The following is a 25,436-nucleotide window of genomic DNA, read 5'->3' as shown; positions in this document are numbered from 1 at the left end:
AAAGGAAAGAGGGAGGGAGAGATAGAAAGGAAAGAGGGAGGGAGACAGAGAGAAAGAGAGACATAGCAAGAGAGAGAGAAAAAAAGAAAGAGAGAGAAAGAGAGAGAGAAAGAGATAGCAAGAGAGAGAGAGACAAAGAGATAGCAAGAGAGACAGAGAGAGAGAGAGAGAAAGAGAGAGAAAGAGACATAGCAAGAGAGACAGAAAGAGAGTGAAAGAGAGAGAATGAAAGAGAGATAGCAAGAGAGGCAGAGAGAGAGCAAGGGAGAGAGAAAGACAGAGGGAAGGAAGGAGAGAGAGAGAAAGAGAGGGAGAGAGAAAGAGAGCAAAAAAGAGAGGAAGAAAGAAAGAAAGAGGGATGGAAAGAGAGAGAAAGAAGGGATGGAGAGAGAGAAAGAAAGGAAGGAAGGAAGAGAGAGAAAGAGGGAGGGAGAAATAGAGTGAAATTGAGGAAGAGATTTTTTTTGTTCAAACTTTTCTTTAGCCCCCCCGCGCGCCCCCCCCCGTCCCCCCGTTCAGTGTTCACCAGGATTTTGAAAATATGAATAATGTGCCGCGGCTCAAAAAAGGTTGGGAAACACTGGTGTAGGGTATTCTGTTGCGAGTAGAAAAGTGGAAGGCTCTTTTAGTAAAGTATCTTTGGATATTTTCTAGAGTGTTTATGTCCGAAATGTGGTGTGGGTTCCAGACAGAGGAGCTGTATTCAAGGATTGGTCTGGTGAAAGTTTTGTATGCTCTGGGTTAGTAGATTACCAGAGCAGAAGCTATTTAGGATTAGGTTAACAACTCTTGAAGCCTTTTTGGCAATGTTGTTGCAGTGGGCTTTGGCACTTAGGTTATTTGATATGAGAATTCCAAGGTCTTTTACTGAGTGAGGGTTGTCTGCAAGGTCTTGTTGATTCAGCTTGTATTTGGTGTTCAGATTCTTTTTGCCAATGTGTAGGACAGAACATTTTTTTGGTTGAGATTTGGAGTTGCCAGATGTTTCACCATTCAGACACAAAGTCAAGGTCTTTTTGAAGAATAGTTGTGTTATCAGTGGTGTTGAAAAGTTTGACATTGTCAGTGAACAGAGTGCAGTTGCTTGTAATGTGATCACAAAGGTCATTTATATAGAGTATGAAGAGTGTTGGTCCAAGTATGCTGCCTTGGGGTATGCCGCTCTTAACTGGGTTAGATATGATGCTCCCTATTTTGACAAGTTGTCTGCTTGATAGGAACTGAGTTATCCAACTATGGAGGGATCCTAAGATGCTATAGGATTTGAGTTTTAGAAGTAGTTTGTCATGAACCACTGAGTCGAAGGCTTTACAGAAGTCAATGTAAATAGTATCTATTGATTTGCCCCGGTTGAGATGGTAGTGCATATGTTTTTGCAGTGAAGAAGTTGCAGGTTGCAAGATAATTTTTTTCTGAAAGCAAATTGTTTGTTAGAGAGTAAGTTGTCAGTTTCTAGGTGGAGAGTAATTGATTGGTTTATGATTGATTCCATGACTTTGCATGTGATGCAGCATCATGAGATTGATCTGTAATTTTCAATTAGACTCGAATCTCCTTTTTTGAAAGGACCATAGCTTTGGTAGTGAGCTGGTCCTGAATGATTTTTCAAAGATAATACTTACTGGTTCAGCTATGGCTGTGGAAAGCTTTTTTATGTTATATGCCTACTCTGAATAAGTGTGCTTTTTGGCACAGTCAGCCAGTTCAGGATATTTAAGTGGGGGAAAACCAACTCCATTCCCCCAAAGAAATAAAGATCAGGTGGTATATATGGATTTATTCTCAACCAAAAGAGAATGGAAGTTGGAAGAGCTGTAGGATTACTGCATACAGGACAATGTAGCCTGGGTTGATCTTCTCTCTTTGCCTACTGGCTTATGAACCATTGCAACCTAGAACAATGGGAAGGCAATGAACCGGGAACCGATTCTTGTCTTGCTATTTTTGTTTAGGCAACAATACAAATTGGTGAAAGGAGAAAGGCAAATGAAGGGGCAGGAACCATCAACATAGTGCAATAGGAAAGAAAACGATGTTATGGATGTAATATGGAACTGACTAAACCTGCTGTGGTAACATGGTAGTACCTCATGCACATTCTCTTCCTGCCCTGTTTATGTAATTCCCCTTGTAATGAGTTTCAAGGAAGCAACCTAGTTCCATGAAACAGTTTTCTATATTTGGTCAGGAACAAATATTTCCAGACATTAAGTCATTCTGCTTATTTGTTTTAAAAAGGGGATGTTTCTATTTACTGGATTGGAAAATATTCCCCTGAATAAATGTAATGATTTTACAATATTAGTTTTGTTTTTCATTTCTTGTTTGCAATTTCATGAGATCCTATGGCTTTGGAGTTATAGAAGCAGTCTAGTAGAAGGAGCACTTCAGAATGCAAGGCATTCAAGGGAAGAATGACCACTAATTGCATTAAAGATTCTGTTTTGCCCTCATAAAACATGTTGCCAGGGCTTTTTCTTTCTTTGTGTGCCAGTTCTGTTGTATAGAAACATGGTTAAATTTATCTATTAGTTTGGCAGAATTACATAACAAGCAAAATCCATGCACATTGAGAGGGCAGGAATTCCAATTATATTAATAATTATATAATAATAATAATTTATTAGATTTGTATGCCACCCATCTCCAAGGAGTCAGAGCGGCTCATAACAGCAACAAAATACAGTATGATACAAATCCAATATTAAAACTAATTTAAAAACCCATAATTACTAAAAAAACATTCAATTCTACACAAACACACCATTCTCAAACACTAGAGTCAGAAAGATGGGGGGGAGGGTTAGTTCCCCCATGCCTGGTGGCATAGATGGGTCTTTAACAATTTGAATCTCCAGGGGGAGTTGATTCCAGAGGGCCGGGGCCGCAACAGAGAAGGCTCTACTCCTAGGTCCCGCCAGATGGCATTGTTTAGTCAATGGGACCTGGAGAAGGTCAACTCTGTGAGACGTAATTGGCTGCTGGGATTCATGTGGCAGAAGGCGGTCCCATAGGTATTCTGGTCCGATGCCATGTGGAGCTTTATAGGTCATTACCAACACTTTGAATTGTGACCGGAAACTGATCGGCAACCAATGTAGGCTGCAGAATGTTGATGAGACATGGGTGTATCTAGAAAGGCCTATGATTGTTCGTGCGGCTGCATTCTGCATGATCTCAAGTTTCCGAACACTCTTCAGAGGTAGCCCCATGTAGAGAGCGTTGCAGTAGTCGAACCTTGAGGTGATGAGGGCATGAGTGGTGCTGACTGTGAGCAGATACTCCCTGTCCAAATAGGGCCGCAACTGGTGCACCAGGCGAACCTGGGCAAATGCCCTCCTCGCCACAGCTGAAAGATGGTGTTCTAATGTTAGCTGTGGATCGAGGAGGACGGACAGATGGAATTGTCCTTGGGAGGCAAAACCCTCAGCTACTCCGTCTTGTCAGGATTGAGTTTGAGACTGTTGACACCAGTAATGGGCAGCCAAATTTTTTACTGCCACACTGTGGGTGTGGCTTGATGGTCATGTGACTGGGTAGGAGTGGCTTGCCGGCCATGTGACCAGATGGGAGTGGCTTGAGTGATCATCATCGTTCAAGTGAACTGTTAAGTTCTCAACTTACAATCTTACCAGTGTCTCCCTGGGGTGACAATTTTCTTTGTGTTTCCCAAGCTCTCCTTCCTGGGTTGGCCCCTGCCTCAGCCAATCAGCTACTGAGAAAAGAGGGGGGAGGAAATGGGCTGGTGCTGGTCTCCCTGCCCCTTTCCAAGGAGGAGGAGGAGTATGATGGGAGGGGGGAATGATCAGCTGGAGCTGGGCACACAGCTTCATTTCCGCTGGTGGAACTGTGTTCCATCCCATCCTGCCTGCTGCCCACCCCTAGTTGACACCCATCCAGACCCTAACAGCCTCCAGGCACCGGCACATCACTTCCACTGCTTCACCAACTGAACATGGGGTGGAGATGTACAGCTGGGTGTCTTTAGCGTACTGATGACACCTCACCCCATGCCCTTGGATGATCTCACCCAGCGGTTTCATGTAGATGTTGAATAGTAGGGGGAGAGGGCTGATGCCTGAGGCACACGCAAGGGAGAAACCTAGAGGTCAACCTCCGTTCCCCCACTAACACCGACTGCAATCGGCCACAGAGGTAGGAGGAGAACCACTGCAGAACAGTGCTTCCCACTCCCAAACCATCTAGCCATCGCAGAAGGATACCATGGTCGATGGTATTGAAAGCTGCTGAGAGGTCAAGAAGCACCAGGACAGAGGATAAACCCCTGTCCCGGGCCCGCCAGAGATCACCCATTAGCGCGATCAAAGCAGTTTCTGTGCTGTAGCCGGGCCTGAACCCTGACTGCTAAGGGCCTTCCCTGGAACCTGCTGTATTTAATAAATATTGTCCAGTCTCCAACCTTCCCTTTATGGGGAAGGTTGTTGAGGAGATGGTGTCACTCCAGCTCCAACTGTCCTTGGATGAATCCATATCCATCTATATAGGCACTCATCAAACTGACATTTGCTTTATTGTCATTCAATTAACTCTTTTATGGATTGTCTTATCTAAAGTATGGTAGGCAATATGTAGCCTTAAGCTTAATTTTATTTCCTCCTTCAGTATTAGCCAACTACTTGTTTTGGACAAATATGGGGAGAAATCTTAGGACAAAAGTGATGGGAGGAAATAGAAGTTACTATTCCTATATATATTTGCTTTAGATCATGACTATCAAGTACATTGCCACAAAGAGAGAAAATGCAACTTCAAACAGAACAACTCCTTTCTCGGTGAGAGCTGCTTGAAAATCATTATTGAATTTGCTGAGCCATTCAACATTGATTTGGCATATTGGAATAATATTTCTGATCTCTCTTGTCATTTGGGCCTGAAAAGGCCCATTTTTTGGTTTGTTTTCATTTTTTGTTGCCATGTATTTTGACAGCAGGAAAGTCTACAGAGTAATCTGGCTGCCCGTAGTTGCTAGTTCTTTAGTTAATCCTGTCACACTATCTAGATATCCACATTGATACTGGAACATAGTTCTTTTTAACATTTATATTTTATTATATTTTACTAATCCAGATGAAATATTAATACATATTGTTAGTCTGTGTATGATATATGCCATCAGCTAAGTCAGTCAGTCAATCAATCAATCAATCAATCAATCACCAATCATTATTGGATACATATATTTATAGTACAATGAAATTATTCTGCCGTTCTTTTTCAGTTTTTAATTTCAAAAACATGTAATTAAAATTTAATCCTAACCAAAGAAACCAATGTTTGTGACAGCTAAAGATTGGTGTGTGTATACACCAATGTTTTTGCTGAATTTGAAAATTAAGGGAGACTAGGATAGATCTATTTCAGCCTTGTTCTGGCCTCATCAGCTAGCCATACCCTTACTGGGATTTGAACTTGCAGCCTTTGCCTTGTAATGCAGAGAATTGTATATATATATATGAGCTCCACTAGTCCCAAAGACAGATTAATGTGGTAGAATTTCAGAGGGGGGGAGCAGCATTCACTGATCTAAATCTTTCTGTGGGTTAGGGCCATGTGTGATGGTTTTGGATTGATGAGATCTACTCTTTTTATTTCATCCTTTACTCAACCAACACTGGGCCACCAGCTGAACTTTATCATGTTAGGATTTAGACAAAACTAGTTATGCTTGTAGCAAGATGCCAGGAGGGGGGACAGCCTATATTGGAATTGCCCCTATTATCTTGAGGTTCTACCTTCGATTGCAAAAGGGAAAATTGGGTTGAAGAGTTTCTGCAGTGCTACCCAATGGTCAGAGAACTATAGTCTTGGGCCTGATCCATAGGTCTAGGTTGTCATAGCTTGAACGCAGTTTGTTAAGGTCAGCCATATTCAATGCCATCTTGTATGAGCCTGCAGCCTATTGAGAAGACAACCTCTGCCTGCCCTATCTTACTATACACCAAAAATAGTGCTTTTAATACACTTTTTTTAAAAAAAGGAACACTATTTTATAACTACTTGTTATATAATAACTAAACATAGTTATATAATAGTGTTAATTATGTCATTACATCATTATCTATTATTTACCATAGCAATAATATCTCCTGTCCTCCAGTTACTGGTCCCTGCCCTTTATGGATATTTTGTTGTGGGCTGCTTGCTTCCTTTCAAGGGGACCTTTATCATTGAATCGGTTTGTTTGATTTTCTTTGTTTCATACTTCGCTAGTGGACCAGTGAAACACTTTTTAAAAGTTACTGTAGTCAGTCACTCAGTGCAATGGAGAAAGATTAGGATTTTTTTAACAGGTCTGCCAAATCAAGGAAATTGTAAGCTTTCTATTCTTTCCTTCTTTCAAACTATATGAAAATAAAAAATAAAAAAAGTTTTTCCAATGTCGCCTTTTAGCCTTTTGGAGAAAGAATAATAATGCTGTGGCTTCCCTCTTCCCCCATAATGGTTCACTGATTACACCAAATATGAAAATGTCAAAAGCAAAAGGGAGTCAGCAGAGGGGAGCTCATGTAAAAGGCCTATTAATGGAAATACCAGCTCTTCAGAGTAGTGAAAGCTCCAAAACAAACTCTTCACTGGAATTCTTTATTGTTACAGTCTATGGAAGCTAATTCTTGAAAACTGGACTGCATTTTCCCTCCTTCTTTGTAACACACTTATATTGGAGCCAATTCTAATTTCTTTTTCATGCTTTCTTGTTTTCTGGGCTTAAAATACATTTTTGTATTTTTAACCGTTGCTGCATAGCAAGGTTCCTGCATGGCAACTCTTCTCCAAGCAAGGTCATCTCGGTGGCTATCTGTCCCAAATACATTTCTTTCAACCTCAGTCCAAAAGAAAGGAGAGCAAATTTTCCTGGCAGGAATGAGTGGGCAAGGAAAGAGAATAATCCACCAGTCTGGTGTTATAGAAAGAATTTGGAACACCAGGCTATCATTACGGCCAATGCAGAGGAATAGGCTAAAATCTAGACGGAGATTTCTTTATCTCTTTTGTTTTATTATCATGAACAACCAAGAAAAAAACACATTGATCACTGAAGAAACGAATGCAAAGTTCACAGATGGCCACCGAGGTGACCAATGCAAAGTTCACAGTCACTTTGTTTGCTGTACTGCTGGGAAAGGTAGAAAGAGAAGACTAGTAGCAAGGTGGATGGACTCACTTACTGTGGCGATGGGTGCACTATGGACAGACTTGAAAGACCAAGTTAAGGAGAGATTATCCTGGTGAAAATGTATGGATCATTGTTGTCAACATCTGCTTGATAGTACATATTCCATCACTTAGTACTGGTATATTATCATGATACAGTAGACTTTTGCCCTGTGGAAATGTCAGCTTGTTCTTTTTTTAAAAGATTTATGTCACTCACAATAATGAAATAATTGAAATTAAGAAAATATCCCACTGCCAACCATTCAGCTGTTAGTGGATTAATTTGGAAACTATTTATTTTATTTTATTTATTTATTTATTGGACTTATATGCCGCCCCCTCCGAAGATTCAGGGTGGCTTACAACATATAATAAAAAACCAATAAAATACAATGGCAAATCCAATTAATTAAACTAGATAACTAACCTAAAATCCTCAATATTTTAAAAATCAATCATACACATTCAGTCCTCAGCCATGCATAACATTCATCAGCCAGAGGACCAAGATTTAATTGCCCCAAGCCTGGCGACGTAACTGAGTCTTAAGACTCTTGCGGAAGGCAAGGAGGGTAGGGGCAGTGCAAATCTCTGGGGGGAGCTGATTCCAGAGGGCCAGCCCCCCCACAGAGAAGGCTCTTCCCCTTGGCCCCACCAAGAGACATTATCTGGTTGACAGGACCTGGAGAAGGCCAACTCTGTGGGACCTAACCAGTTTGTTTGTTTGTTTGTTTGTTTGTTTGGTTGGTTGGTTGGTTGGTTGGTTGGTTGTTCGTTCGTTCGTTCGTTCGTTCGTTCGTTCATTCATTCATTCATTCATTCATTCAATTTTTACGCCGCCCTTCTCCTTAGACTCAGAGCGGTTTACAACATGTTAGCAATAGCACTTTTTAACAGAGCCAGCATATTGCCCCCACAATCCGGGTCCTCATTTTACCCACCTCGGAAGGCTGGAAGGCTGAGTCAACCTTGAGCCGGTGATGAGATTTGAACCGCTGACCTTCAGATCTACAGTCAGCTTCAGTGGCCTGCAGTACCTGTTGCGCCACCCCGGCTCCTCAACCAGTTGCTGAGATTCATATGGCAGAAGGTGGTCCCGCAAGTAATCTGGCCCGATGCCATTTAGGACTATTGGTGCCACAATAGTCATTCAATTGATTAAATATCTCTATATAATCAAAGATCTGGGTAGCAGCATTTAGTTCAGCTTGCCTGATCAAACAATGCTGTAGATTTGTATTGGATCTGGTTAATATTTGAATGGAAGACTCAGGAAATACAAAGACTCTAAGGTACATTAGAAAGTTAAAAAGTAATCCTGTAAGTAAGTAGTGCAAACTGTAGTTACAATAATATAGTTATCAGGAATCAAGTTTCATTTGGAACAGATTTTACTTTTAAAATTTTCTGTTTGTTGCCAGCATTGGTATCAGTCACCATTGAGCAAATGTATAGCTGTGCAGATGTTATGCAAGAGTAAAGTGATGCAGTTGAATATATAACAAAGGATTTAAAAACTATCTTCCCACCTCCTGGTGTTTTAAACACCATATTGTTTGAACTTAAATTTTAAGTTTAGAAGGTACATCTTGGATCCTCAAATTAAATGGCATACTGTAATTTCCCCCCTCCCGTTTGGATGCTGTCATTATCCACCTAATTGCTGCCTTTCCTGCTCTGTAATACTTCCCCAGTGCTGATTTTTTTTTGGTCAGACTTAAAAATATTCACTTGTTTACAAGTGGGATGGTTTGTCTTAAATTAAATGTAATAATTATTCTGCATGTTTCTTTCTCTTGCTTTGAATTCTTTCTGGCAGATAGAAATTGCTTCTTTCACTGATGGGGGTCAAAAGATTTGTTGCACTTTGTTATTCTATTTATTCAATCATGCAAAACCATAAATACCAGTAGTTGTTTAATGGCAACTTGAGTTTGTCAAATACATTAAAGTTCTAAGATGTTTCTCCTCCTGCCTCACTATCTTCTCCTTCTTCCTCCTCCTTTATAGCATGTCAATATAATAAAGTGACCAGATGTCCCGCTTTCAGCTGGACAGTCACGCTTTTTAGCCATTTGTCCCGCATCCCCGAACATTTTTTAAAAGTCCAGATTTTTTGAAACAAAATTTTGGGCAGCGTGGAAGCTGAGCTTCCTTCTTCATGGCTTCCAAGCTTTTTCCCCAACAGATTCTATCGCTGGTGCCAGGAAAAAACTTGGAAGCCATGAAAAAGGAAGCTCAGCTTTCGGTCTCGCAACTTTTGCTCTTCGCGCCCTCAACCTCCCGCAGTTGTCGATTAACACATCCAGCGCCCCTACCTGCCTTTCTACCCCCCTTTGTAGTCACCGGCGGGGCTGTAAGCCAAGGTGGCCGGGCTGGCTTCTCTGCATGCTGCTGCTGCTGCGGGGGAGAGGCTGGGAAAGCGGTGGGTGGGTAGGGCGCACAGGCTAAGCCGAGCTGGGCTGAGCCTGTCCGGCTTTTAGGAAGGGTTGCCGCTTACCGGGCACAAAAGACATGTCGCACTGGCTTTTGGAAGTTCAGGCAACTGGATGGCAGAAAGCATGAAAATTATTTTTATGTGTTTTTTTCCAATTAGTATTTAAAATACCGTTTGCTCTCTAGATTTCTTATGATAATGATAGGATGGTAGCTTAATCTCAAAAGCTGGTCGGGATATGTTGTGAAAACTCTACAGGTTATACATGGATTGATGTCAGGCTTACCTGTACTCAGAAATTCCTGTGCTTAAACTTTTTAGTTATGTTTAGAAATTCCTTAGCACTTGGATGCCGAACTGGAATTTAAAATATAAATCTAGAGAAATGCTTTTTTTGATATCTGAATATAAAAAAAAAATCTAAACAAGGAAAAGAGAAAGTAGGATATTGACTAAATAATGGAGAATTAACCAAGGAAACTCAAAGTGTTTTATGGTTCAGGATGTCATAGCAAAATAGACATTGATAATTTGCATGGATACAAGGTAAAATACTTTTGACATTCAGTTCCACAACTCTTGTTACTTCAGGTAAGACATATAGATCTCTAAGGAAAGCAGTTCAAAATTATTCAAAACCCAGTATTTCACTATACACCTACTGTAGATTGGGTCAAACACAAGGCCTGTGGACTGGATCCAGTCCACAAGGTGCTTAGATCCGACCTGTGTGGCCACCCTGAAAACAGTAAAGGAAACAGATGGTGCCTCTGCCAGTGAAAATGGAGCTTGTTAGGGCCATGGGCAGCTCTCCAGAGCTCCATTTTCACTGGCTGAGGGTTGCAGGAGGCCATTGCCACAAAAAATGGAGCTCGGGAGCCTATTTTTATTGGCAGAGTGCTCAGGCTACCACAGATGTCCCTGTCCTGAATGACATCAAACTAGCCATGCCCATCCTGGACACGCCCACCCTGACCCCCCAAGGTCAAATACCACCATAATGTAACCAGTTTTGACACACCTGACCTAGATAAAAACTATCTTCAGCTACTGTGTAAAGTTCCGTCAGTTTTAGCATCACTGAAATGGAGCTGTCATTATACAAATGATGTTTCACAAAGCTAATGCTCTATCTAAATAAAGACCATAAGAAAGCTCCAAATATATATATATATATTCCATTTACAACAACACAAAGATTGGAACTTCAGCCTGAAGATGGTGAATGTGATTTCGCCGAAACGTCGCATAGACATGCAAAACATTACACAGGGCAAAACCCGAACTCAGAACAATCTACATACATATACCCGTGAAAATTTACGAAAACATATATATATATATATATATATATATATATATATATATATATATATATATACACATACATACATACATACATACATACATACATACAGTGGTACCTCATCTTGCGAACGCCCCTTCTAATGAACTTTTCAAGATACGAACCCAGTGTTTAAGATTTTTTTGCCTCTTCTTCCGAATTATTTTCGCCTTACGAACCCAAGCAGCTGCTGCTGGGATGAAGGGGTTTCTTTCTCCCCCTTTTTTTGAAGAAAGAAAAGGGAGGGGCTGCTTGGAGTAGGAAACATTTTGCAGAGAACAACGTGCTTGCAAAGGAACTGAAAGGGTGTCTTTTTAAGAAAGAAAAGGGAGGAGGGAGGGGCAGCTTGGGGGAGGAAAATTTTTGCAGAGAACAACGTGCTTGTAAAGGAACTGAAAGGGTATCTTTTTAAGAAAGAAAAGGGAGGAGGGGGCAGCTTGGGGGAGGAAAATTTTTGCAGAGAACAACGTGCTTGCAAAGGAACTGAAAGGGTGTCTTTTTAAGAAAGAAAAGGGAGGAGGGAGGGGCAGCTTGGGGGAGGAAAATTTTTGCAGAGAACAATGTGCTTGCAAAGGCACTGAAACGGTGTCTTTTTAAGAAAGAATAGAATTTTTTATTGGCCAAGTGTGATTGGACACACAAGGAATTTGTCATGGTGCATATGCTCTTAACGTAAAATATACATTTGTCAAGAATCATGTGGTACAATACTTAATGATTGTCGTAGGGGTCAAATAAGCAATGAAGAAGCAATATTAATAAAAATCTTAGGTTATACGCAACAAGTTACAGTCATACAGTCAACATGGGAGGAAATGGGTGATAGGAATGATGAGAAAAACTAGTAGAATAGAAGTGCAGATTTAGTAGAAAGTCTGACAGTGTTGAGGGAATTATTTGTTTAGTAGAGTGATGGCGTTCGGGAAAAAACTGTTCTTGTGTCTAGTTGTCTTGGTGTGCAGTGCTCTGTAGCGACGTTTTCAGGGTAGGAGTTGAAACAATTTGTGTCCAGGATGTGAGGGGGTCAGTAAATATTTTACCCGCCCTCTTTTTGACTCATGCAGTATGCAGGTCCTCAATGGAAGGCAGATTGGAAGCAATTGTTTTTTCTGCAATTCTGATTATCCTCTGAAGTATGTGTCTGTCCTGTTGGGTTGCAGCACCAAACCAGACAGTTATAGAGGTGCAGATGACAGACTCAATGATTCCTCTGTAGAACTGAATCAGCAGCTCCTTGGGCAGTTTGAGCTTCCTGAGCTGGCGCAGAAAGAACATTCTTTGTTGTGCTTTTTTGATGATGTTTTTGATGTTAGGTGACCATTTTAGGTCTTGAGATATGATAGAACCTAGAAATTTGAAGGTCTCTACTGTTGATACTGTGTTGTCTAGTATTGTGAGAGGTGGAAGGGTTTCTCTTAAAGTCTACCACCATTTCTACGGTTTTGAGTGTGTTCAGTTCTAGATTGTTCTGGTCACACCACAAGGATAGTTGTTCAACTTCCCGTCTGTATGCGGATTCATCGTTGTCTCGAATGAGTCCGATCACTGTTGTATCATCTGCAAACTTCAGTAGTTTAACAGATGGATCGTATGAGATGCAGTCATTAGTGTATAGAGAGAAGAGAAGTGGTGAGAGTACACAGCCTTGGGGGGCACCTGTGCTAATTGTACATATATCTGATGTGATTTTTCCTAGCTTCACCTGCTGCTTCCTGTCTGTTAGGAAGCCCCCCTTGCCTTTCTTCCTTCCCACTCACTCTTTAGCCTAGCCTTGCTTCTTCCACCCGCCCTCTTTAGCTGCTCCTCCCTGCCCTCTGTTCGCCTCCCTTCTAAAGTTTGGGATTTTCCTGAAGGATTTGCACGTATTATTTGCTTTTACATTGATTCCTATGGGAAACATTGTTTCATCTTACGAACTTTTCACCTTACGAACCTCCTCCTGGAACCAATTAAGTTTGTATGATGAGGTACCACTGTATATTGTTCTGGGTAAAGAGTATATAATCAGCCCAACATGGAAAAATAGTGCAGAGAATGGCTCATTAAGAATACCATAATGAAAAGTGAATAACAAATCAACATAAGGGAACATCTACATGTGCTTGCTTTTGTAATTGAATGGCTGCAAAGCCATGGGGGACAGAAATTGTATTATTTGCTATGGCAGAAATAAATGGAAGAATACAAAGTTATTGAAAGAAGAAAGAAACTAAAATCTTCTATACATAACTGATTCTTGAAACAATAAATTTAGCTTGCGCCCTCATGGAGTTCTTCACATTAGATTTGCTGACTTTAAGCAACTTTTCCGGTGCTGACCTTCTCATCAAGATTTTGTCTCAAAATAGTACCAAACAGTTCTACAAATGTTAAACTGACATTTGAAGTTGGATTTAAGAGCCTGAGTGCTCTCCTGGGTACTTCCTGAGATTCAGTAAGGCTATGGCCTCCTGCTCCTTACATGTCTGGGCTAGTAATAACTTTTACCAGCAATTGGTTGAACAAAGAATCATGTTCCAAAGCATATACAATATTCACTTGGGAAGTGTGAATCAAGTTCAGCTCATATATATATATTCAGCATAATCATCTTGTGTATGACAATGAAGACACTATTCATGCCGCTGCTTATTAATTATGGAGATTTGGATGGTCGTGCCTTAGGAAAAGGCAAAACAGCTTCCTTTAGTTTTTTATCTGTCAACTAATCAAATATGACAAGTCTGTGATTAAATTGCTTCTTGTTCTTCTCTACCATAACACTGATTTTCTGAGGATGACAGAGGATAGCATCAGAAAGGAATCAGATCTATTTTGAATAGGTTCTGAGCAGGTCGGGCTAAGCTGACTGAGGGTCTGTCTTGTTCTTTTACCGGAGAAGTTTTAGATCCTGTTCATTCTTGAGAAAGTTGGGACTTTAGCTTAGCCAGCTGTTAAATCTATGTCTCACTTGGCTTGTTAAGGCTCTCTGGGTGACATGTGATTAGATGTGATGCTGGTAAATTCATCCTTGAGTCAGGTGGTGTTTCCCAATGCTTCTGGATATTTTTCATCCATTCTCCAATCTGCTTCAATCCTGCTTTCCACTCTTTCACATCTTTCAAAAACCTCCTTTTTCCTCTGTTTCTCTGTTTCTTTTTATTTTCAAGTGGCCTTCCTCGTGTTACATAGGATTCTTGAATTCAATACTTCATGGTGTGGTTGATTGTAGTCTGGATTCCCAGGAGGGAGCATTCTATACAGCGGGAGATTGTGATACCGCTGTGTAGAGCGCTGGCAAGACCACATTTGGAATATTGTGTTCAGTTCTGGAGACCTCACCTACAAAAATATATTGATGAAATTGAACGGGTCCAAACACGGGCTACAAAAATGGTGGAAGGTCTTAAGCATAAAACTTATCAGGAAAGACTTAATAAACTCAATCTGTATAGTCTTGAGGACAGAAGGGAAAGTGGGGACATGATTGAAACATTTAAATATGTTAAAGGGTTAAATAAGGTTCAGGAGGGAAGTGTTTTTAATAGGAAAGTGAACACAAGAACAAGGGGGCACAATCTGAGGTTAGTTGGCAGAAACAACGTGAGAAGATATTATTTTACTGAAAGAGTAGTAGATGCTTGGGACAAACTTCCAGCAGATGTGGTTGGTAAATCCACAGTAACTGAATTTAAACATGCCTGGGATAAACATATATCCATCCTAAGATAAAATACAGGAAATAGTATAAGGGCAGACTAGATGGACCATGAGGTCTTTTTCTGCCGTCAGTCTTCTATGTTTCTATGCTTCTGTTCAAGAGGGCAAACATACAGTCAAGTTTAAATAATTCACTGTCAGAAAAAAAGAGAGTCCCTAGCAATTCCCAGAGTATATTTCAGGGATGAAATTCAAAACTTTCCCCCCAGTTCTGTGGGCATGGCTTGGTGGACATAGCAAGGGAAGGATACTGCAAAATTCCATTCCCTTCCCATTCTGGAGCCAGCCAGATGTGTTATTTGCTGGTTTTCAAACTACTCAAAATTTCCGCTACTGGTTCTCCAGAACCTGTCCTAACCTGCTGAATTTCACTCCTGGTATACCTATACAGTATTGACACAAATAGTTTATTTAGTTTGGCAAGATTTCTGGTTATAAGTGTAGAATAATAAATGAAACTGCTCAGAAGTAACTTCACATATATTTCTCAATTCATAGAGCTTGGGTAACACAAACATAGTGAGAACATAAAAAGTAATCAATATAAAGTTTAAAAAAAAATAAAATGTGACAATCTTGAAAATTATATTTATTTTATTCATTATTGACTGCATAAGTATGGACAGGTCTGAGAGTGAATAATTTCCATTTGTTTGACTGCTTTTTTTATACCCTCTAGTGAAAAACAAAAAGCGATTAAGCCAGTTTTTAAATTCAGTGCCTGACATCTTTAGTGATATCTGGGAATGGTTGCCACTACTGGCAGTTAGTACACAGCAGGAAGGTTTTCGGATTTGTTTTTCTTTTAACCTGAGGCTAGAATATATTGTCTTGTGAACAATCTTCTAGAGCAGGTATGTCAAACACACATCGTCATGGCAGCATCATGTGATGTATTGGGACTTTTTGCCCCTTATCTAAACTAGGTGGGGGTAGGTCCAGTATGTGACACTTCCGCCCTGCGGGCCCCAAGTTTAACACTTAAGAAAAGTTCTTAAGTAGAGGCGTTCTTAGGTAGAGGTACCACTGTATATCTACATAACTATTTAGAAGGTAAAAGAAATTAATGATATCATAACATAAAGAGAAGTGAATTTCAAAAATAATTGCCTCAGCATTTAGGTAAAAGGAAAATAAGATTAACCCCCACCCCCACCCCTTACTGCAACTTCTTGCAAAATTATCTCCCCATTTAGTGGCTTGGCAGTATTTTTTAAAAAATAAATTTCTATGGAGAGCAAGTTGGGAAAGGAAGTTGTGCTTTATCTGCTCCACATTTCATAGACTTTTTGCTCTCTGGGTAGAAGTGGTTTAACAGACTATATCTATATTGCTACCTTCCCTGTTTTGCAGGATTGATATGAAAATAAAAATGAGGAGTGGCATTTTGGACATTCTTTGAGAACTGGCAGTAAATCATTTATTTAAACACAAACATTCCCCCTTTTGTTTGCTGTGTTTTGGAACTTAGGACCTTCCATATTGCCATCACTTTTTACCCTTCCATATCCTCCCAACCAATTTCAAGCCAATACATAATTATCTTATTGTTTACCTTAAAATTAAAATAATCAACATTCAAGGCAATCTATGCATTCTCTCACTGACCAATAAGAAGGGGAGGAATAAAAAGTATCCTTCAAGTACCATGCCAACCTCTCATTCCTGGACTGCTTTTCAAGGAAGGAAGGAAAGAAGGAAGGAGGGAGGGAGGGGAGGGAGGGAGGGAGGGAGGGAGGGAGGAAGGAAGGAAGGAAGGAAGGAAGGAAGGAAGGAAGGAAGGAAGGAAGGAAGGAAGGAAGGAAGGAAGGAAGGAGCTTCAAAATTCTGGAAGGCACAAAAATTCCATCCGCCTGCATAATTGAAAATAATTTAAAAATGTTAATGTAAAACTACCTCTGCAGGATAGAGAGTGAAGACAAGAGTGATCTAATTTTGAAGGAGAAAATGGACCTTTCCAAATTGAGCTTGTTCACATTAGCCAGTGGCGGAAATTTGACCCTGTTCACTGAACTGGTAGTGATGTCTGGCTTGCCATGTCCCCAAGCAGGTTCCCCCCCCCTGCTTAAAAACGGCTGGCAACAAACCCTCTGCCCCTGGACGTAACATGCACACACACCGGTAGGGAAGTAAGGGAAACCCACCACTGGTTCACGTACAGTTGGGCATCCTAATATAACTGAATTTCCAGTTTGCTTATGGTATTCTTGAAGTTGCTACAAACTTTCTGTGAAGTTTATGGAAAAGTAATTTCATCATTTAAGGGAACTGATACCTTATTACATTGCCTGATTTTTGGGTATGCTCTATCAACAGGCATTTATAAAGGAAAAAGTTGCAGCGATGAATTTTGAACTTCTAATTCCTCCTCTAGGAAATGCTTGGGTTTTTCTTTTCCAGATAGACATAAAAATAAATGCAACCTGAAGCAAGTAATTTATTTTCTCTTTCATATAAAATGGGTTTCAGTCTGGTTGTGTGCTTTTGTTTGTGTGGATATTGTTGTTGATAATGCAGGATCTGCTGCAGCTTGGTCCTTGTTCTCATTATGGTTAAGATAAATGTGGTGAAGATAACTGTGGGTTATATTCACATTTAGAGGGGAAAACTTGAAAGAAACCTATACTGGACTTATTATTTCAAGTTGCATATTTTCCGTTACATACATTTATATCAGCCTTCATATATTTCATGGTAAGTGAGAACTTTAGGAGTTGATTGACAATTTCAGCACATTTGGGCGGATGGACCAATTGGGTAAACTAATATCTCTGGATCTCATATATGCTTACCACTGAAATTACTCCTAAGTTTCTAAAGCGATTTGATTTGATTTGATTTGATTGCCGACCAGTGTTCCCTCTAATTTTTTTTTGGGTGGGGGGTGGAAAAGTATAGTGTCTGAGTGGCAGTCCCTTTGGGACTGGGCGGCACAGAAATAATAAATAAATAAATAGATAAACAAACAAACAAACAAACAAAAAACCCACCCTGTTTTGCCTCAGAGAATTTCAAAATAAAATACTGTGTGTCTATAACAGTGAGCTCATAATAGGGCAACTCTATCAATATCAAAATGCCACTTAAATAGTTGAGCTAGTTTCAACTAGATTTTGATTTTCTTTCTCTCTTCCTTACTCCCATTCTTTTTCTTTCTCTTTTCCTTCCTCTCTTTTTTCTATCTGTTTCTCTCTCTTCCTCTCTCTCTCCTTCCCTCTCACTCTTTCCCTCTTGGCTTCTGGGCAGGTTTGGAAAACTCTGAGTTGATGATGATTTTTAAGTGAGCGATTGCTCACTGCTCAGCTTAGAGGGAACTATGTTGCCGACCCTCTCTGTAGACCAATATTGTTTTTCTCTTTAAGGAAAAGCAAATATTTCAGATTTTTATATCTCTAAAGTTCTTGCTAATGACAAAATGCTTTTACCATGAAATATATCCTATTGCACCTTAAAAAGGGACATATCTGATCCCTCTTATGCTGGTTAATTTGTATTGCTCTGACAGCATTTCCTTTGCTTACTTTGACACTTATCAGCAATGTAGGCATATGCACAGACTAGCACAAGAACTATTTCATGCAAGTCACATTTGAACTAAAAGTGTCAGAAAGTGCCATTTCATGCTTAACTGCACAGTCTAATAGAATCCAAAGCAAAACCAAGAAAGCCTGTGTGTTTCTACGTGGTACATGCAGCAAATAGGTTTATGTCTAATATGAGAACATTGGGTTCCACCAGCATCTGGAAGTAGCATTACCAAACTTACTGTGCTTTGCTTACCACAACAGGAACTCTGAGAAAATAATATAGATTTTTCAGCAACCTGGAATAACCCTCACATGTCAACAAAATTTGATCCTACACTTTACCCACCCACTGATTGCTTGATTGCTATCAAGTTGATGTCCACATTAAACAATTACATAACATAACATCTGCAGGGTAATCCATCCCCAACCTAAATTTTTTAAGTTTCCCATCAATCAATTTGTTATTATTGGGTTTGAATTCATCCACTTTGCTGCTTATGGTACTTGTTTGTTCCACTTTCCCCAACATTATGGACTTTTAAGAGGAGATAGATCTTCACATAATGCTTCCAAATATGATAAGTTGAAGATAATACAGTGGTACCTCAAGATACGAACCCCTCGTCTTACGAACAACTCGTGATACGAACCCGGGGTTCAGAAAAAATTTGCCTCTTCTTACGAACGTTTTTCGAGTTACGAACGCCAAACCCGAACTTCCGGGTTCGGCGTTCGGAGGCTCCTGCGAAGCCGCGTGGCTATTTTAAAAGGTGACAGCCGGGCTGGGGGGCTTCCCAGCACCCCCCCGAACCCCGAAGTTCGGCAAAAGTTCGGGGTTCGGGGGGTGCTGGGAAGCCCCCCAGCCCAGCTGTCACCTTTTAAAATAGCCGCGCGGCTTTCTAGGATCCTCCCGAAGCCGAACGCCAAACCCGAACTTCCGCGTTCAGCGTTCGGAGGCTCCTGGGAAGCTGCGCGGCTATTTTAAAAGGTGACAGCCGGGCTGGGGGGCTTCCCAGCAACCTCCCGAACCCCGAACTTTTGCTGAACTTCCGGGTTCGGGGGGGTGCTGGGAAGCCCCCCAGCCCGACGGTTACCTTTTAAAACAGCCTTCTGCCGACCACGGGCGAGGGGCGAGGGTGCCTCCTGCGGCGGAGACATTTGGGGTTTTGGCTGGGGGAAAGGCAGGAGTTCCGGCGCTTCGCCTGCCCTCCCAGCCAAAAGGCAAAGCTGTGCAGCTCCACAGCCGCCGAAGGAGGCTTAACCCCGCCCCTCTGTCCCACCCATTGCCTGTGGTCGGCAGAAGAGCGGGGGCAGGCAGGAGGCAGTTCTTCAGCGGCTGTGGAGCTGCGCGGCTTTGCCTTTTGCCTGGGAGGCAGGTGAAGCGCTGGACCGCCTGCCTTTCCCCCCAGCCACATTCACCTTCCACCACCACCAGCGGCATCCAGCTCCTCCTCTTCTTGCTTCTTTACAAGATGACAGCTGGGCAGCGGCACGGAGGCTGGAGGCGGTGCCTGCTGCTTGCTCTCCTGGGGCCCCCCGCAAAAATCACCTTTGGGAGCTTCCCAGCCAGGTCCCTTCCACGGGGCGGTGGCTGTGGCTCCCCCTAGTTCTCCCACGGACCTCTTCCACGCACCCCCGCCGCCGCCAGCCGCCGCGCCGCCACCCGGCTGTCATTTTGTAGAGAAGCGAGAAGAGGAGGAGGAGCTGGATGCTGGCGGCGGTGGAGGAAGGCAAATGCGGCTTGGAAGCTGGGAGGGGGCGGAATATGGGAGGAGAGAGGCAGCCTCCACGCTTTCCTTTCGGAGGAAGAGCTAAGTGGCCAAAGACGTTCCGCCCCCCTCCCAGCTTCCAAGCCGCATTCGCCTTCCTCCGCCGCCGCCAGCATCCAGCTCTTCCTCCGCTTCTCGCTTCTCTACAAAATGACAGCCGGGCGGAGCCTGGCAGCGGCGGAGGAAGGCAAATGCGGCTTGGAAGCTGGGAGGGGGCGGAACGTCTTTGGCCACTTAGCTCTTCCTCCGAAAGGAAAGCGTGGAGGCTGCCTCTCTCCTCCCATATTCCGCCCCCCTCCCAGCTTCCAAGCCACATTCACCTTCCTCCGCCGCCACCAGCCTCTGCCCGGCTGTCATTTTGTAGAGAAGCGAGAAGCGGAGGAAGAGCTGGATGCTGGTGGTGGCGGAGGAAGGCGAATGCGGCCCGTAGCCTCCCGAACCCCGAACTTTTGCTGAACTTCCGGGTTCGGGGGGCTGCTGGGAAGCCCCCCCGCCCGGTTGTCACCTTTTAAAACAGCCCCCGGGCTGTTTTAAAAGGTGACAGCCGGGCGGCAGCGTTTTTTTGCGTTTTTTTTTTTGCACGGATTAATTGACTTTACATTGTTTCCTATGGGAAACAATGTTTCGTCTTACGAACCTTTCGTGTTACGAACCTCCCCCTGGAACCAATTAGGTTCGTATCTTGAGGTACCACTGTATATTAAAATCGAGTAGCTTCAAAATGCTGATAACTTTCACCTTCTTTGACTCTTGCCATCTAATTGCAAGGAAACAATAAATTCCCTTGAATGTTGTCTTGATAAATGCTTCCAATGATCAGTAAGAAACTAAACTTGAATTGAATTAAAGATTGTTGTTGAATTGCAAATTGTTGTATTTTAGAAATGGTTACGCTCTCTCTGACAGAGTAGTTTAGTAGTCTGCACTCTCCATCTCCATTTATTGCTGGATATGCAGGTGGAGAGTTAAGCAAAGAATACATTTGCATATTTAAGATGAATACACTAAGTGACCTTGGCTTGGAGAAAGGAATCTTTGATTGTGTCTAGTAATTTTCCACTGACTACTCACTACCCCTCCCAACCCCCCTTATGCTGTATTACTGTGGCAGGCCGAAATCTCTAACTCCACATGATGGCTACAGCCTGACACTAAGTATCACTATTTTGAATTGGGTACATATTTGGAAGATACTTTACATTAAACTGCGCTGGGAAAACATTTAAAATTGTAGTTAGTATAAGTATGCCAATTAGTCAGTCTATTAATATAAAGTTAGCAATTGCTAGAAAGATAAATATTATGAAACATGATATCAGAAATTCTCTACTCAAATTTATGTATCATGTTACTAAGATCTTAATGTGGGGCCCTTTTCAAGGAATTCTGCCAATGAAACAATGTATTTTGCTTCAGGTGGAGTTACTTCATGATGATTGATTGCTATTACAGTGATCCCTCGAGTTTCGCGATCCCGATCTTTGCGAAACGCTATATCGCGATTTTTCCACCGATGACGTCACTCTCTTCCTTCCTTTCTCATCTTTCTTTCTCTCTCTCTTTCTCTATCTTGCTTCTTCCTCTCTCACACTCTCTTCCTCCCTCTCTCATCTCTTTCTTTCCTTCTCTCTCTTTCTCTATCTCTCCCCCTCTTGCTGGCGGGCGGCGGGCGGCGGGCGGGCGAGCGGGGGCATCAGCGAGGAGTCGGGGTTTCCCCTTTGCGTGCGGGGAAACCCCGATTCGGCTCCTCGCTGCTGCTGCGCTACCGAGCAGATCAGCTGCTGGGCGGCCGAAGGAACCTTCCCTGGGTCTTCCCGGCCGCCCACGCAAAGGGGAAACCCCGGCTCCTCGCTGATGCCCGCCGCTCGCCCGCCCGCCAGCAAGAGGGGGAAGACCCAGGGAAGGTTCCTTCGGACGCCCAGCAGCTGATCTGCTCGGTAGTGCAGCAGCAGGGAGGAGCCGAATCGGGTTTCCCCTTTGCGTGGGCGGCGGGGAACGCAAACTCCACCATCTACGCATGCGCGGCCATAGAAAAAAGGGCGCGCATGCGCAGATGGTGTTTTTACTTCCGCAACCCTACATCGCGAAAAATCGATTATCGCGAGGGGTCTTGGAACGGAACCCTCGCGATAATAGAAGGATCACTGTATTATAGTAAATGGTTTTATCTCTAATACAATTTTCTACTGTTATTTTTCTACTGTTTTAAAGTAGTTTCACTCTTAATGTTTCCAAATGAATATACAATACTCAGGGAATTTTTGTTATTTGAATAATACAATGAAATAATATTGATGAAAATTTGACCCAGTTGTATTCAATCATTAAATGATTAGTTGGTTATTGGTTGGTGCTGGTTATCATCTCTAAAGCCCTAAATGTTTTAGGGCCAGACTATTTTCAGGACCACCTCCTGCCGCATAGCTCCCAGCGACCAATAAGAGCCCATAGGGTTGGCCTTCTCCAGGTCCCATCCGCTAAGCAGTGTAGTTTGGCGGGGCCATGGGGGAGAGCCTTCTCTTTGGCAGCACTGGCTCTCTGGAACCAACTACCTCCTGAAATCGGTACTTCCCCCACCTTACTGGCTTTCGGGAAAGCCTTAAAACCCTGGCTCTGCCGGCAGGCCTGGGGGCCGTGATCAATTGACACACCTTTGATCTAGTCACAATAAGATTGGATTATTGGATTATTGGGTTTTAAATTGCTTTTATATTGTTTTTAGATGTTGTAAGGCATAAAAATTTAATTAATAAATAAACAAATAAATAAATAAACAAACAAATGAGTAAGTAAGTAAGTAAACAAGCAAACAAACAAATAAAGTATCTAAAGTATTAAATAATTAGTAATCCTCCGAGATTTGAAATGCCAAAATTATTGTAATTTGTTTTATTGATCTTTTTCTTCCCTTCAGAGGCCTCCGTCCTGAGCTACGATGGCAGCATGTATATGAAAATTGTTATGCCCATGGTCATGCATACAGAGGCTGAGGATGTGTCCTTCCGCTTCATGTCCCAACGTGCATATGGTCTGCTGATGGCCACAACATCACGTGACTCAGCCGATACACTACGGCTTGAACTGGATGGAGGCCGGGTCAAACTCATGGTCAATCTAGGTATTGTGCAAAGTTGTTCCCCCTCCCATCATCACTTGGCTTTTAATTTCTTAAAATTATGTTCTTGGCTTGTTTTGGTTTTTTTTCTCTGTCTCCCTACCATCCTTCCCCACCCTTGATCTGGTTGAGTTGAATTATAACTCTGCTAAAGTTTTTTTTGTTTTTTGTTTTGGTAATAATATTAATCATGGAGAAATTCTCTAGCCATCCCTGCATGCAGATTTTTATGTTGCTTCCTGGTTATGGATAATGTGTTTTGTTTTTAAGTCTTTTTAAAGCTTCCTTTCTTGTTCTTAAACTGGTTAGTTTTGTGTAAGACATGCTGTTTGGTCCATCTTTTGATCAACCACATCCTCATTGATCCAGCCTCTCTGCTACTATTCAAAACAGTCAAAAATAAGTTAATTTGACAGGGACAGAGCCATAGGTGAAAGGTTCTGATTGTACTGTTACCCTTTAACAAGCTAGGGTTTTATATATCAAACATTCCAATGTCTTCTGATTCCTGAGATTATAGAATAATATTAATCCTTAATTTAAGATTTAAGAAGTGCCCATTTCAAAAAAGCACCATCTGAGAATAATGCTTAAATAAATATATAGAAACCTCTTCTTGCCTACTCCTGTCTCCAAAAAGTCCAATAGAAATGCATTTCTGTTAGACCTCTTGATGGAGTTGTTATTGGGGTTGGACAAGATGACTACAAGGTCCCAACTCTAATAATAATCTAATATTTTCATTCAGTGTTCTTAACTGAAGGGAAAGGGAAGAATTTGAGATAGATATGTCTTCTTTTTTTTTCTGGTACAATATTGTTTCCATTGGGTTTTTATTTTCTGTCAATATTTTAATTTGAGGAAATTCATAGAATTCGTTTCTGGAAAATGAATGATTTCACTTGCTGCTGAAAAATGGCTTACTACGAAGAGATAAAGAGCCATGGTATATTTAATATTTGTCTTCCAAAAGGTTAAAATGTTTGCCTTTTGTTCTTCTCTGCTTTAAAAAGAAACAGCTGGTGTTGCTCCTTCACATTCTGCTGTTTTTATTTGAAAAAGCATGTTATAGTCCCATAATTTTTGTCAGCTTTTGTCAGTATTATGATTTAACACCACTGATTTCCCAAAACATCTAACTACAAAATATCAAGATGGGATGCTTTTGGGCCCATGATCTTCCAAGTATGTATAATACGTTGCTTGGAAAAAACATTTATATTATTCCACTCATTAATACGTTAGAATGCAAAGGTAGAATTAGAATATGAACAGGAAAATCTTAATTAAGAACTTTCCTACAACCAGATGGATATGGTCTAGTGGTTAAGGCACTAGGCCATAAATTCATGTCTTAGTCATGAAAGTCACATGGATGACTCCAGGCCAGTCATTCTCTCTCAACCCAACCCACTCACAAGGTGGTTGTTGTAAGGAATATAGGAGTAGTAAGATATGTGAATATGTTCACTTCCTTGAGTTATTGTAAAAATAATAAAAGCAGCAAGATAATAGATAACTAGATAGTAGTGCCCATATAAAAATAATGTACACAGTTCTCTAACAGTGAAATAACAATAGCAACAATATCTGGACTGTTCTATCAGTTCTGAAATGATTATTTGTATCTAATAGCTGTGGCCACATAAAATAAATAATGTTCCCTTAGCAGAAACATTTTTTCCCTCGAGAACATGTATCACGCACATATCATGTGGCACTATTTAAACTATTTTGTTAACATTTTCAAAATACAGTTAATAAGTCTAACATTGGCCTTTTTAAAGATTTATGACTAGGCTTTTTCATGTTAGAAAGGCCCCAGAATGAAGTTTTATCTGCCCTTTAGTAAGCAAAAAAAATATCTAGTAAGCCCAAATATCACATCAGCTATGTTTTGCTTGGAATCACTGCAATATCTCTCCAAGTTTATTGTAGTCATGCATATTCTGAAGGTGACTTTCAGAATAGAAACTTAGTTATGAAGCAAGAAAATTGTGTGAAACTTTTTCAGATGTCAACTTAACCCTCTTCCCCAAAAGGTGTTAGACACAGAAGTCAAATATGAGTTATTGTTTTAGAAATTCATTTCAAGTCCAAGAAATCCATGGAAGATTTCTTCAAACCTTAGTGATAATGTGAGCTCTAAAATGTTTTTGCATTAAGTGAGCCAACATCAAACCTTGCTTATTAGTAAAAATTCCACATTTGATAACATTCGGTGAAGAATCACAATTTATAAAGATATTGTTGATTTAGAATAGCTTACAATGGGAATATGAACCATTTTTTGTTTTGCCAGAAATGCAATGGCAAAGTCTGTTTTGAATGGTAGCAAACATTATTTTGCTCGCCCTCCCCTCAG

At 41.3% G+C, this 25,436-nt stretch overlaps 1 protein-coding gene across 1 annotated transcript in view; it reads left to right on the top strand.

The window, feature by feature from the left end:
- The window catches only part of NRXN3 (neurexin 3), a 1,550,407-nt gene that overhangs the window by 514,810 nt on the left and 1,010,161 nt on the right, over window positions 1-25,436 (top strand). Inside the window, exon 9 of the mRNA XM_070753995.1 lies at window positions 22,871-23,074. Coding sequence (XP_070610096.1) covers window positions 22,871-23,074 — 204 coding nt within the window. The remainder of the gene's footprint in view (window positions 1-22,870; window positions 23,075-25,436) is intronic.

This window comes from Erythrolamprus reginae, chromosome 1 (genome assembly GCF_031021105.1).
Source record: "Erythrolamprus reginae isolate rEryReg1 chromosome 1, rEryReg1.hap1, whole genome shotgun sequence".
Lineage (NCBI taxonomy): Eukaryota > Metazoa > Chordata > Lepidosauria > Squamata > Dipsadidae > Erythrolamprus > Erythrolamprus reginae.
The sequence above is the reverse complement of the archived record's forward strand: the minus strand, read 5'-3'. Positions and strand labels throughout refer to the sequence as shown.